We start from the raw sequence: 14,947 nt of genomic DNA on the forward strand, positions 1-14,947 counted from the left end.
ACCACACACACCACACACACACACGACTCCACACATCACACCACCAGACCACACCACACACCACTCCACACCAAACCACACCATGCCACAACTCCACACCACACACACCACTCCACACCTAGCCACACCACTTCACTTCAAACCACACCACGACACACACCACCCACACACCACACACACTCCACACCACATGACTCCATACCACACACAAGACCACAGCACATACCACTCCACATCACACACACCAAACCACACACACCACACACACCACTCCACACCAAACCACATCACACCACACAACACACACATCACATACCACACCATACACTGCTCCACACAACACTACACCACGCCACTCCACACCAAACCACACACACCATGCCCAACACTCCACACAAAACCACAACAGACCACACACCACACACACCACACCAAACCACCACACACCACTCCACATACACACACCACACTCCACAACACTCCACACACACACCATGCCACACCACTCCACACAACACGCCACACCATTCCACACCAAACCACACCACACACCACACCCCACACAACACACCACATACCACATCAGACTGCTCCACTCCACACACACTACTCCAAACACACCAAACCATACACATCACATACTGCTCCACACAACACCATACACCACACACTGCTCTACACCACACATCATATACCATACCACACCAAACCAAACCACGCCACACCACACCACTCTACACCAAAGCACTCTACACCACACCAGCTTACAATGCACAACTCTGCACCACTCCACCCCACACCAGCTCACACACTGCACAGCTCCGCACCACTCTACACCAGCTCACATCCACAGCACCACTCCACTCCACACCAGCTCTCACACTGCACAGCTCCGCACCGCTCCACTCCACACCAGCTCACATGCACAGCTCCACACCACTCCACCCCACACCAGCTCACACTGCACAGCTCCGCACCACTCCACTCCACACCAGCTCTCACACTGCACAGCTCTGCACCGCTCCACTCCACACCAGCTCACATGCACAGCTCCACACCACTCCACACCACACCAGCTCACACTGCACAGCTCCGCACCGCACCACTCCACTCCACCCCACACCAGCCCAGGTCTCCCTCGTTCAGAGCTCAAACTCCGAATTCCACGTTGGCTAAAACAGAAAAGGGAATGCAGTGGCCACTCCACTAACAAGACTTCTCGATGCACTTGAACTTCTGGCCTCCTCCTGTCCACAGAGTCTATAAGCTTAGGCACTGGAGGGTTTCACACACAGTCTCACCATGCTGGGAAAGTCAACAGCAGAGGAGGGCAGAAGCCACACAGAATCCAGATGACAACAACAAAGTGCAAAGGAGGAAGAGTGAGTGTCAAGGTCAGTGTAACAACTGGCCAATATGCCGTGACAAGTCACTTAATGCCAGAAGCTCTTCTAAGCCCTCCACATCTACTTGCTCACTTACTTTTTTTTTTTTTTTTTTTTTTGAGACAGAGTTTTGCTGTGTCGCCAGGCTGGGGAGCAATGGCGCAATCTCCGGCTCACTGCAGCCTCCACCTCCCGGGTTCAAGCAATTCTCCTGCCTCAGTCTCCCAAGTAGCTGGGAGTAGAGATGGGGTCACCATGTTGGCCAGGCTGGTCTTGAACTTCTGACCTCAAGTGATTCGGCCGCCTTGGCGTCCCAAAGTGCTGGGATTACAGGCGTGAGCCACTGCGTCCAGCCTCATTTATTCTTCTTGACAGTTATGTGAGGTAGTAGTATACTATCCCGTTTTTGGAAAAGGGAAACTGAGGCCCAGGCTGCTTAAATGGCTCACAGTCACCCGCCTACTAAGAGGCAAAGCCAAACTCCAGCTCCAACAGACATGCTCCAGAAAGCAAGTTCTTCACAGCTACTTGCCAAATTGCTACAAACCCAAGCAGGACACCAACGTAGTGGGCTGCAGCTAATGCTAAAAACAAACAAAAGCCTGAAAAAAGCGGGGAACAGAATATTAAGTATCAGAGTGCACTGCACAGGTAAATGCCATCTTACAGACAAACACATACAGCATATATGTGTGCTGGGCCACATCGCGAACATTTCTTAGTGTCATCATCAACAAAGTTTGCAAATACTCCACTACTTGACATGCTGCCCATAACGTGGAGACACATTTGTGTCCCATTCCTGCTTAGTGGTGGACGATGACAAGCACAGCACCTCTTCCTCCTCTGGGAACTTTGTTTTCTCAGGCCTGGACAGAAACAAGGCTTAGGCAAACAACAGCCTTTTGGAGTAAGGTGTTTGTGAACATAGGGATGCATGCCCACAAGTGAAATCGCATCAAACAAATCTGGTGTTTGGGAGCTCTGAGGACACGGAACATTTCCTGGGGCAACAGCAGAGACGTTATGGTGATAATACCTGTAAAGTCACCCCTCAGGGAAAGATAATCCGAATGGGTGTGTATAGGTATGCTATACTTCAGGGGTTTTGAGGGGAGAGAGAATAGGAAATGAAAGGAGGACCCACACAGTAGGAATCAGATTCACGCAGCACCTGCTACTCTTGGAAAAAGCTCGCTCTGCATGAAAAGAGAAAAGATTACCATATGATCCAACAACCCACTTGTGGGTATGAACCCAGAAGCATTTAAAGCAGGATCCCCAAGAGACATCTGCACTCTCATGTTAGCTGCAACATCACTCACAATTACCAAGAGGCGAATGCAACCCAAAGGGTCACAGATGAATGAATTTTAAGCACAATGCGGCATACACATACAATGAAATATTATGCCACCTTTACAAAGAAGGAAATACCGACACATACTACAACATGGATGAATGCAGACAACATTACACTAAGTGAAAACATAAGCCAGTCATAGAAGGACAAATGCTGTATGATTCTATTCATATGAAGTACCTAAAGTCATCAAAATCACAGAAACAAAATAGAAAGGTGGCTGTCCAGGGACAGGAGAGGGGGGAGGGAAATTGGCGTTTAGTGAGCATCAAGGCCGTGTTACCGAATTAATTTCTAGAGATCTGTCGCACAACAACGTGAATATCCTTCACATCACTGATCTGTACACTTAAATTTCCACCTTGCATTGGTATGAAAACCATGTTTCCTCTGCAAATCAGTGAAAACCGAACAGTAAAAAAAAAAAAAAAAAAAAAAAAAACACTTAAATAATTATACAGTGTTTACCCCCAGAGTTGATCTCCTGGGTAAATAATATCTTCCATAACTCCCGGGTAAATAATTTCTATAAAAATTATGGCAATTTGATGCATGATTTTCCATCCATTTCCCTTAGCTCCCCTCCCCACCAAAATCACATTAGTGCTTGCAACTATCTGAGGGTTCAGATACTGCTGCAATTTGAAATATCTGAAGATATTTCTGTCTCCAAGTGACTTTATTCTTCCAAAAAATATATATTTTATCTTCCCCATCTACTTACTTATGCATGGAAAAATACAGCCTCCACTTGGGAAAATAAAAGAAAGATCATAAAATGCCATCAAGATCTTTTACATACAATTTTATATTTATAGAAATTTTGTTGAATCATTTTCAGGGAAACTATGAAAATGCTTCTTAGCTTCTTTTGGGATTCAACATATTATAAAGAAGAAAAAAAAACTCTGAGTTCAACAAAATCATTTTTATTTATTTTTGATTTAATATATATATATATATTTTTTGTGACGAAGTCTCGCTCTGTCGCCCAGGCTGGAGTGCAGTGGCATGATCTCGGCTCAAAGCAACCTCTGCCTCCTGGGTTCAAGCTATTCCCCTGCCTCAGCCTCCCAAGTAGTTGGGACTACAGGCGTGCGCCACCACGTCGGGTTAATTTTTTGTATTTTAGTACAGACAAGGTTTCACCATGTTGGCCAGGATGGTCTCCATCTCCTGACCTTGTGATCCACCCACCTCAGCCTCCCAAAGTGCTGGGATTATAGGAGTGAGCCACCACGCCCGGCCAAAAAAATTTGAGACAGTCTCACTCTGCTGCCCAGGCTGCAGTGCAGTAGCGCTATCACAGCTCAATGCAGCCCCCAGCTCCTGTCCTCAAGTGATCCTCCTGCCTCAGCCTCCTGCAGCACTGGGATTATAGGAGTGAGCCACGGTGCCGGACCATAATTCAACAAAATAGTTCTTAAATGAATTGTATATTCTACTCTAAACAGCCGGGTTGTTTTTCACATATTGGTGCAGAGGGATTTTAGGGGTAGCTGTACTTACTGGTGTTCACGAGCTGTTCCCTGAAAACACAGTCATAGACAAGGAGGCAATAAGTGCCACCAGTAATTAACTGGAAAGTAAACCTCAAAGAATCTGGGTGAATCACCCATGTACAAATTTAATACGACCATTCCATCCTGGGAAACATGTATATTTTCATCAAACTTTTCTGTATTAGATTCCTAGAAAATAAGCTCAATATTTCATAATAAGTTTTCTTTTCTTTTTTTTTTTTCAGACGGAGTCTCCCTCTGTTGCCCAGGCTGGAGTGCAGTGGCGCGATCTCGGCTCACTGCAAGCTCTGCCTCCCGGGTTCACGCCATTCTCCTGCCTCAGCCTCCTGAGTAGCTGGGACTACAGGCGTGCACCACGCCTGGATAATTTTTTTGCATTTTTAGTAGAGACGGGGTTTCACGGTGTTAGCCAGGATGGTCTCCATCTCCTGACCTCATGATCTGCTCGCCTCGGCCTCCCAAAGTGGTGGGATTACAGGCGTGAGCCACCGCGCCCGGCCTCATAATAAGTTTTCAAGGCAACAAATCTATAATAAAGTATCACATTCTGAAAGCTCAATAAGATGTAATGACTAATTTTTAAAATACTAATATTTGAAAAGCTCACTTGGAAGCAGGATGCTGATCACATTGTAAAAAGTAGAAGGTGACTTTTAACTACTGTATTTGTTCGGCTCATTAAAATAACCAACCTGCTTTGAGGGCATGGGTCCACCTTAACTTTCAGGGTTTCTTAAAAAGGACCTTTATCTAATCCAAGTCAACCCCCTGCAATCAGATGCCTGGAAAACTTCTTTGTACTGAAATTCCTGTTATTGTTTCAGAGTTACTCCTGTTACTGCCTTATAATGAAAAAGTTAGTGACCTAGGAATGACATAAGAATGAAGGGAAGAATATCAAGTATTCATTGGAATCTTTTTACCTCTTACCAATTTCAAAATGGTGCTATCCAAAGCAGTGCTATTCAATAGAAATAAAATGTCAGTCGTATCCGGAAATTAAAAATTTTCTAATAGCCACATTCAATTAAGTAAAAAGAAACAGGTTGGGCAAAAGATTTGAATAGATATCTCCCTAAAGTAGACATATAAATGGCCAATATGTATATGAAAGACTCTCAACCTCATTAGTTACTAGTTAAATGCAAATCAAAATGAGAAGATGCCACTTCACATCTATCAGTATGGCTGTAATTTTAAAAGAGGGGCCAGGCGCGGTAGCTCACGCCTGTAATCCCAGCACTCTGGGAGGCCGAGGTGGGCGGGTCACTTGAGGTCAGACCTGGCCAACACAGCAAAACTCTGCCTCTACTAAAAATACAAAAATTAGCCAGGCATGGTGGTGTGCGCCTGTAGTCCCAGCTACTTGGGAGGGTGAGGCGGGGAATCATTTGAACCTAGGAGGCAGAGGTTGCAGTGAGCTGAAATCATGCCACTGCACTCCAGACTGGGCAACAGAGCAAGACTCCATCTCAAAAAAAAAAATAGCCTGGGCAAGGTGGCTCACGCCTGTAATCCCAACACTTTGAGAGTCCGAGGTGGGCAGATCACCTGAGGTCAGGAGTTCAAGACCAGTCTGGCCAACACGGCAAAACCCCACCTCTACTAAAAATACAAAAATTAGCTGGGTGTGGTGGCGGGCACTTGTAATCCCAGCTACTCAGGAGGCTGAGGTAGGGAGAATCACTCGAACCCAGGAGGCAGAAGTTGCAGTGAGCCAAGATCGAGCCATTGCCTTCCAGCCTGGGGGACAGAGTGAGACTCTGTCTCGAAAAAAAATAAATACATAAAAATAAAATTAAAATAAAAAAGGAAAACAACAAGTGTTGACAAGAACGTGGAAAAGCTGGAGAGAAATTAGAACCCCCATACACAGCGGCTAAGAATGTAAAATGTAAAATGCAATCCCTATGAGAAAGTCTGTCAGTTTCTCCAAAAGTTCAGCACAGAGCTACCATACGACCCAACAACCCCATTTGTGGGTATACACCCAAGAGAAATGAAGACGTATCTCCACTCGAAAACCTGTCCATAAATGTTCACAGCAGATTTATGAAGGCCAAAAAGTGGTAACAATCCAAATGTCCGTCAACATGTGAACGGATAAAGCAAACAGCTATATCCACATAAGGGACCAGCATTCAGCCATAGGAAAGAAGGATTACTGACACCTGCTACAACACGGATGGGGCTTGGAAACATTACACTAAGTGAAAGATGCCAGACACACAACAAAGGCCATGTCCTGCATGATTCTATGCTACATGACATGCCCAGAATAGGCAGATCTCTAGAGACAGAAAACAGATTAGTGGTTGCCAGGGGCTGAGGGAAGAGTGAAATGGGGAGTGATTGCTTAATGGGTACACATTTCTTTCTGGGGTGATAAAAAATGTTCTGGCCGGGTGTGGTGGCTCATGCCTGTAATCCCAGCACTTTGGGAGGCCGAGGGGAGCGATCACTTGAGGTCAGGAATTCGAGACCAGCCTAGCCAACATACTGAAACCCCCCTCTACTAAAAATACAAAAATTAGCCGGGCGTGGTGGCACCTGTAATCCCAGCTAGGAGAATCGCTTGAACCCAGGAGGCAGAGTTGCAGTGAGCCAAGATGGTGCCACCGCACTCCGGCCCAAGTGAGAGTGTGACTCTATCTCAAAAAAAAAAAAAAAAAAAAAAAAAAGTTTTGGAATTAGTGGTTAGAGTTGCATGGCATCGTGAACATACCCAAACTACTGAGATGTATGATACATTAAAAAATGGCTAAAATAATGAATTGTATGTTATGTGAATTTTATCCCAACTTTAAAAACAAGAAACAGATGAAATTAATATTTTGTTTACCCTAACATATCCCAATTATCACTGCGAGATGTATCCCACATAAATATTATTGAGAAATTTGGCTTGTTCATACTCAATCTCTGTACTCCAGCATATCTTACACTTGTAGCACATCTCAGCTGGGACATGCTAAGTGCTCAACTGCCACCTGCAGCTAGGGACAGCAAGTTCCAGAGGAATAAGAAGGTCGGGGGAAAGAGGGAGACAGAGAAGGGGAGGGAGACGCGGAAAGCAGGGAGAGGGAAGGAGAAGGAGGCAGAGACTTGCAAACGAGTCATTTATGGCATCCTGCTACGATTACACACTCACACACACACAAACAAGACAAGCAGTGACTCCCAAATGCTTCATGCCTACAGCCACCACTGAGCCAAATGGTGGGTCACTGGATGTATGTTCCCATAGGGAAAAGGGCACAAAGTGATGAGGAAACTAGTCCAGTCCACAAGCCTCTAGAGATGACATGATTATGTTTTGTGGGTTAAGAAGTTACACAACACAGAAATGTTGTTGTGACTGACTGAATACTTGACAAGAAGGAATAACTGGATGTTTTGGTACGATCATGGTATTGTGGCTATGAGAGAGACGATCCCACCTTTTAAGGATGTGTGCTAAAATACTCATGGCTAAAACAGCGTGAGTTATAATCCCCAAAGCTTGGCACTGGATGTGTGGGGGCTCCCTGGGTCACTCCACCTTTTCGTGTTTCCAGTTTTCCACAATCAGCCTACACACACAGATAGGCACACATAAGTTTGTCACATGGATAATTACATCTGCAATACAATTTTTAAAAATCTTCAAGGCTGGCTTTAGAGGAAAAGAAAGGTGAATCAGAAGATGCTGAGATAAACGTGTTGTCTGGAGAAATTTGAGGTAGATTCAGGAACTTTTAGAAGGGCAAGTCTTTGCTGCGCTATTTCTCATTTGTAATTTCACTCCTAAAATTAAGCAATTTTCTTTTCACAGTATAGCTCCATCAACAATGATCTGCTATGACAAATGGTTCTGAAGCTCACTAATGAGGATAAAGGGAGGAAAAAGAGAAACGAGTGACAGAGAGAGAAGGCAGCACAGGGAAGACTGGGATGGGAGAGATTTTCATGAAGACCTGAGACTGTGCCGTCTGGTTTGGGGTCTGCTGCTAATTTGCTCCTTGACTTTGGACGCATCACTTAATTTCTCTGTGCCTCTGTTTCCCCAAATGGAACGTGTGCAGGGTAGCCTGCTGAGTTTTATTTAAAAGGGGTACCTTACAGGCACCTCAAGTGGGAACCCCAAAAACGTGGGCATGGATCAGAGTGTGAAGAGTGTATGTATGTGAGTGAGTTGAACTGAGTGTGAGAATACCAACAGGAGAGGAGTGGCTGTTTATGGCACAGAGTCAAATGTCAGTGTAAATGGTAGGATCCTGGTCAGAGAGCAGCTGAGGAGACTCCAGGGCAGGGGACACAGACGGGCCGAAGGGCGAGTCTGGACCTGCAGCTGTGGGAGTGTGTGCACAAGTCACCAAGTTTAAATGGAAGGGCATGGGGAGATTAAGTGTAACTCTCTACGAAGCTTCAGAAAACACCATCTATCCAGGAAAACACCTAGTACATACAGACACTGTTGCTACACACCCAGAATAGCTCCTGCCAACACATGCCTGTGTTGTTACACAGAGGGTAACATCCTCCCACCCCGTCCACCTCGCAGCTTGGCAGGTGTGGGAAAGCACCTCGCTGGGAGGGCGCAGGACCCGTCGTGGGATCACCCGGGTGCCCAGCTCGGCAGAACAAGGTTCATGAGGTGTGGTGACCATTACAGAGATAAGCACAGGGTTGATGGCGAGGGGGCCTGAACCCAAGACTGGCTCACACCCTCCCCCAGCATTTCCTGGACAAGGCACACTGCAGGTGCTTCGGGGAAGGAGGAGAGAGGACGGGCAGGAGGGAGAGCGGAGGAAGAAGAGAGGAAAGGATGTCGAGGAGAGGGAGAGAAAGGAGAGGAGAGAGAGAGAAAGGAGGACAGAGGGAGGGGAGGAGGGAGAATGGAGGGAGGGGAGGAGGGAGAATGGAGGGAGGGGAGGAGGGAGAATGGAGGGAGGGGAGGAGGGAAGAAAAGAGGACAGAGAGGAGGATGGAGGAAAGGGATGGAAGGAAGAGGAGAGAGAGTCTGGAGGGGAGGAGGGCAAGAGGAGGATGGAGGGAGGAAAAGAAGGACAAAGGAAGGGAGAAGGGTAGAGGGATAGAAAGGAAGAGAAAGGATGGAGGGAGGGGAGGCGGGAGGAAGGAAAGGAGGAGAACAAACGGGAGGCTACCCTTGCCTCTGAGAACCTGCCACACTGCCTCCTTCAGTGGCAGCCCACTCCTGTGGTGGGCTGAGATAGTGCCTGAGAGCCATCCCACCTCAATGCAGGCCCTTCCCACAGCTTACAGGCACCTATTTCCCTGTATCAAATCCTTCCTGCTTAAAATAGCGGGGTGGTTTCTCTGTCTACACTGACCCCAGTACACTCACTTCCTCATCTTTGTCCAGCACTCAATGGTACATGAACACAGCCTGCCCACCACTGGGCACAGGCTAGGGCCGAACAGAACAAATACTGAATGGACTGACAGAACTGGACCCGGAAAATCGGTGAGAATAAAAACAGAAAAGCTGCTCTAGAACTCTGGATTTCTCAATCACAGGGATTAAAGGTGATAAAAATCAAAGACATCACGTTTATCTGCACAAGACTGTTCTGTTTCCCCAAGAAAACCAACCCTCCAGAAGACAATCGTCACATTCTCAGGTGCACAAGCAAAGCTGGCCCAGAGAGAAGACACTGGAACCCTCTGAGAACTGCATCTGGCCACAGGTGAATAGAGTCTGGTGGGGCCAGTGTGACGAGCAGACCTGGCAGCCCCCAGCAACCCCACGCCGGCCACTCTCAGGTCCCGGGAGCCTTCCATGACCTCTCTGGCTCTCATTCTCTTCCCCTCTGTCTCAAGCGACAAGAATGACTGTCTCCTAAAGAAATTAAGTGAGAAATTAAGTACGTTCATGTCGGGCCGGGTGCAGTGGCATACACCTGTAATCCCAGCACTTTGGGAGGCCGAGGAAGGTAAATCACAAGGTCAGAAGTTCAAGACCAGCCTGGCCAACATGGTGAAACCCCATCTCTACTAAAAATACAAAAATTAGCCAGGCGTGGTGGCGCGTGCCTGTAATCCCAGCTACTCGGGAGGCTGAGGCAGGAAAATCACATGAACCAGGGAAGCGGAGGTTGCAGTGAGCCAAGGTTACGCCACCGTACTCCAGCCTGGTTGACACAGTTGAGATTCTGTCTCCAAAAAATAAATATGTTCATGCTACAAAAGCACTCTGAAACTCTAAAGCAGGACCAATGACCAGACTTGTTAATTATTTCCTTTTGAAGAGGCAAAATCTTCCAGCAAAAGTCACTCATAAACAAATGCCATTGCACTTGAGAGAAGCGACCCCATCTCAGGCCCAGAGGACACTCAAGAACGCATTCCATGAACCAACTCTTTACAAGAGGAAAGCACTGTAAATGCCTCAGAGCCTGCTCGTACCCCAAGTTACCGTGCAAGAGGAGAAAGCGGGCAGCTCCCTGAAACCACCTGGACGTGGGTGCAGGTCACACAGGCAAGCATGGCAACAGTGAGGCTGAGTGCCCCCTGCACTTTCCCCACTCCCTCTTTAAGCTTTTCTTCTTCTGGACACAAAACGATAAGCAAGTCACCAACACCTCTGTTCTTCCACTCAGCAATCTTTCTTTACTCACTTGCTCCTCTTCAGGAAAGATACAGGAACTCTATTTTCATGACAAAGGAACTGTTGCTAAAACATTATCTTTGCACTACTGCAATGTTAATGCACATATTTTAACAAATAAGTAAAACGCATAAATGTCGAAGTGGATGTGCAGCTGCAAGAAACCACCCGAATGAGAACGTTACAAGCGCAAATGCCGAAAATGAAGCCATTTTTGATTCGAACTTTTGGCAAGCAAAAACGAACACATTAGCAGGAAGATGTGCCTTTCCCTTCACGAAGTGCTAGTAAGTAATTCAGGGTCTCCCAGATTCTTCCCCAAGCATTTCAGAGAGCAGGTGATGCCACCCCCAAGCCTTTGTGGCCACTCCAAGAGGGGACCCAGGATCTTTTGAAGTCTTCAGACCCAAATTATGATGATGATGATGATGATTTTTTAGATGGAGTCTCGCTGTTATCCAGGCTGGAGCGCATGGCGTGGTCTTGGTTCACTGCAACCTCTGCCTCCCAGGTTCAAGTCTCAGCCTCACGAGCAGCTGGGGCTACAGGCTTGCACCACCACACCCAGCTAATTTTTGTATTTTTAGTAGATACGGCATTTCTCCACGCTGACCGAACTCCTGACCTCAAGTGATCCACCAGCCTTGGCCTCCCAAAGTGCTGGGGTTATAGGTATCAGCCACTATGCCTGGCCCAGATCCAAATTATTAATCAGCCTCTGTTAACAACATAAAAGTATGAATTAAAACACTCTTCCCTCCTTAGGAAATAATGCACACCTTTACAAGTGAATCTCCACTGACTTTTGCCAAAAACTAAAACCCAAGTATCTGTTTTTATTTAGGCCCCTTAAAAACCTGTTTTATATGTACACATGTACGAATCTGTAAAACAAGAAAACAGCATTTCACTAGTGGTTGCGTGAAGATTATTTCTATGCACACAAATGAGGTAGTTTAAAAACATGACCACAAATTCATTGACACTACTCCCAAAGGGGGAGTCCAATTCCCCTGAAATTCAGGGCAGCCTTAGTGACTTGCTTCTAGTGAACGTAGAAGTGGCCACGCCCACTTCCAAGGCAAGGTAAACAAAAGGGGCTGCGGGTTGAACAGCGCACGCCTGAAAGCTGCGGGTTGAACAGCGCACGCCTGAAAGCTGTGGGTTGAACAGCGCACGCCTGAAAGCTGCGGGTTGAACAGCGCACGCCTGAAATTCGTGTCCACCTGGAACCTGTGAGGGAGCCCAGGAATGATCTCATTTAGAAACCGGGTGGGCCGGGCGCGGTGGCTCGCGCCTGTAATCCCAGCACTTTGGGAGGCCGAGGCGGGTGGATCACCTGAGGTCAGGAGTTCAAGACCAGCCTAGCCAACATGGCGAAACTCCATCTCTACTAAAAATACAACAGAATTAGCTGGGTGTTTTGGTGGGTGCCTGTACTCCCAACTACTTAGGAGGCTGAGGCAGGAGAATCACTTGAACCCGGGAGGTGGAGGTTGCACTGAAAAAAGATCGCACCACTGGACTCCAGCCTGGGGCAACAGAGTGAGACTCTGTCTCAAAAATTAATTAATTAATTAATTAATTAATTAAAAAAAAGAAACAAGGTCTACGCAGATGTACTTGAATGAAAATGAGGTCTCTAGGTGGGCCCTATCCAACATGACTGGTGTTCTTAGAAGAGGAGGAGAACAGGCGAAAAGAAAGACTGAGAGGCAAGCAAGCAGGCCATGAGAGGGGGAAACTGCACGAAATTGTACCTACAAGCTGAGGAATGTCAAAGGTGTCAGCAAATGCTAGAAGCCAGAGAGGCGAGGAAGGGTCCTCCCATAGCCCTACTGGCATCTGGATTTCGGGTTTCTAGCCCCTAAAACTGTAAAAGGACACATTTTTGTTGTTTTAAGTCATCTAGTCTGTATTAATTTGTACGCAGCCCTAGGACACAAATACAAAAAAATGACACAGCTTCCTCCTGCTGGTCGCGTCCGCTATGAGCGAGGATGCTAACTCTCAGAACCCAGCCCTATGCTGAAAAGAAGCCACGCCGCCACGTGGAAAAGGGAGTGTAGGTGTCTTGGTCCTGGCCCCTGCCCCTGCCCAGGTCTCAGGTGACAGCTGCACTTACCGCCAGGCCCCTGAGGAAGGGACTCTCTGGATCATTCTAACCTCAGCCTTCAAGGCACCCCAGACATGGAGCACAGAGTACAGACAACCCGTTCCCACCGAGCTTTCCCAAACTGCAGATGTGGGAGCAAAACACATGTTTGTCATGGGTTTGGGGATAACCTGATATGCAGTAACAGATAACAAAAACAACACATGTATGTCTAAATTCACCAGAACCAAATGTATGTTTTAGTTCAAAACATAGTTACCAGTCCCAACTGCATATCAAGGCAGTCTACAGAATCTCCCTTCTGCAAACAGGTATGCAGAGTCCTCTTATCTGGAATCATACCTCCGACTGTCTACTTACAAAGTAGTTGCCTCAACTAAGATAGTAACGCACGATAAGCCAACAATGTCTGGGTTTTTTTTTTTTTTTAACAATACGCAAAATCCAGAAACAGTTAAACATTTTATCATTTAAAGAACCCCACTTATATTCTACAATTTTCATGGCATATCTACATTTATAAAAGCGTAAGTATAAGTAGTAACTGATAAAAGCTTATGTGTAATCTGTATTTTTTTTTTTTTTTTTTTTAAGAAAGGGAGTGGAGAGTTCTCAGTAGCTAATTTCTGGGTGAGAACTACAGGTGAATTTTTCTTTTTTGTTTTCAAATTTGCCCATAATAACATTATTTTAATTAAGGAAAAGCCAACTTTTTTTGAAAGTTACTTAACATATGCAATCATTGCAAAAGAAGGCTTAATATCCTTTCTTATACACAGAAAAGGAAGCGTGCTGCTTCCACTAAGTTATATAAATTCTCATGAACTTGCACAACTGCAGTGATGCAGTCAAACCATCTTCACCAGACCTACTGCTGCAACAGACAGGAAGGTGAAAAAGAAAGGAAATGGAAATGGCAGCTCAGTCCCCAAGATTCAACCGAATCTCACTCATCTGAAGCATTTACTCTCCAATGAGCACAGTCTGCAGGATTTGGTTCAGATTAACAAGACACAATCTAATTAACCTGTTAATACTCTGGCCAGTGGATGGATTCCTTCTGTGTGAGGTTCCTCCTCTCACCCAATGGGCTGTGGGTGTGGGGTCGTTAAAATGGAACACACGTGGCCACCTAGCCTCCCACATGGGCAGGGTGTTAGCTGAGGTCAGCAATGACACATGCCATTTTACATCTTTATCTCCCAACACTCTTCCCAACTTAGGTGGGACCTGTCACACCTCCACATTCCTTTTCTAATACTGTGATTGCACTACTCTACATGCTGAAATGCCGCCCTTCTATCCTTCTCTAAATTCCATTTTAGTCTCCAAAGCTCAAAGCCAACTTTTTTTTTTTTTTTTTTTCTGAGACAGAGTCTTGCTCTGTCACCCAGGCTGGAGTGCAGTGGTGCGGTCCCGGCTCACTACAACCTCCACCTCCCGGGTTCAAGCGATTCTCCTGCCTCAGCCTACCAAGTAGCTGGGATTACAGGTGCACGCCACCACGCCCAGCTATTTTTTTGCATTTTTGGTAGAGACAGGGGTTTCACCATGTTGGCGACGCTGGTCTCGAGCTCCTGACCTCGTGATCCGCCTGCCTCGGCCTCCCAAAGTGCTGGGATTACAGGCGTGAGTCACTGTGCCCGAACTAAAGCCAATCTTTTTAGAAAAGAAAAAAAAACAAAAAAAAACTGTTAACTATTTTAGCCAGTACCCATCTCTCCTTTCACATAACTCCAGCTGCTGTTAAAACTGATTATTCTCACCGGGCACAGTGGGTGACGCCTATAATCCCAGTACTTTGGGAGGCTAAGGTGGGCAGATCACGAGGGCAGGAGTTCAAGACCAGCCTGGCCAAGATGGTGAAACCCTGTCTCCACTAAAAACACAAAAATTAGCCAGGCATGGTGGCACATGTCTGTAATCCCAGCTATTTGGGAGGCTGAGGCA

The 14,947-nt window shown here is 46.4% G+C and overlaps 1 protein-coding gene across 1 annotated transcript in view; it reads right to left on the reverse strand.

Annotated features, from left to right (window-relative positions):
- GOLM1 (golgi membrane protein 1) overlaps positions 1-14,947 on the reverse strand; it is a 48,777-nt gene that overhangs the window by 24,112 nt on the left and 9,718 nt on the right. Inside the window, exons 4-5 of the mRNA XM_017859915.1 lie at positions 11,495-11,524; positions 6,443-6,462 (exon numbers count right to left, since the gene is read on the reverse strand). Coding sequence (XP_017715404.1) covers positions 6,443-6,462; positions 11,495-11,524 — 50 coding nt within the window. The remainder of the gene's footprint in view (positions 1-6,442; positions 6,463-11,494; positions 11,525-14,947) is intronic.

This window comes from Rhinopithecus bieti, unplaced genomic scaffold (genome assembly GCF_001698545.2).
Source record: "Rhinopithecus bieti isolate Rb0 unplaced genomic scaffold, ASM169854v2 scaffold_51345, whole genome shotgun sequence".
NCBI classification, from domain to species: Eukaryota; Metazoa; Chordata; class Mammalia; order Primates; family Cercopithecidae; genus Rhinopithecus; species Rhinopithecus bieti.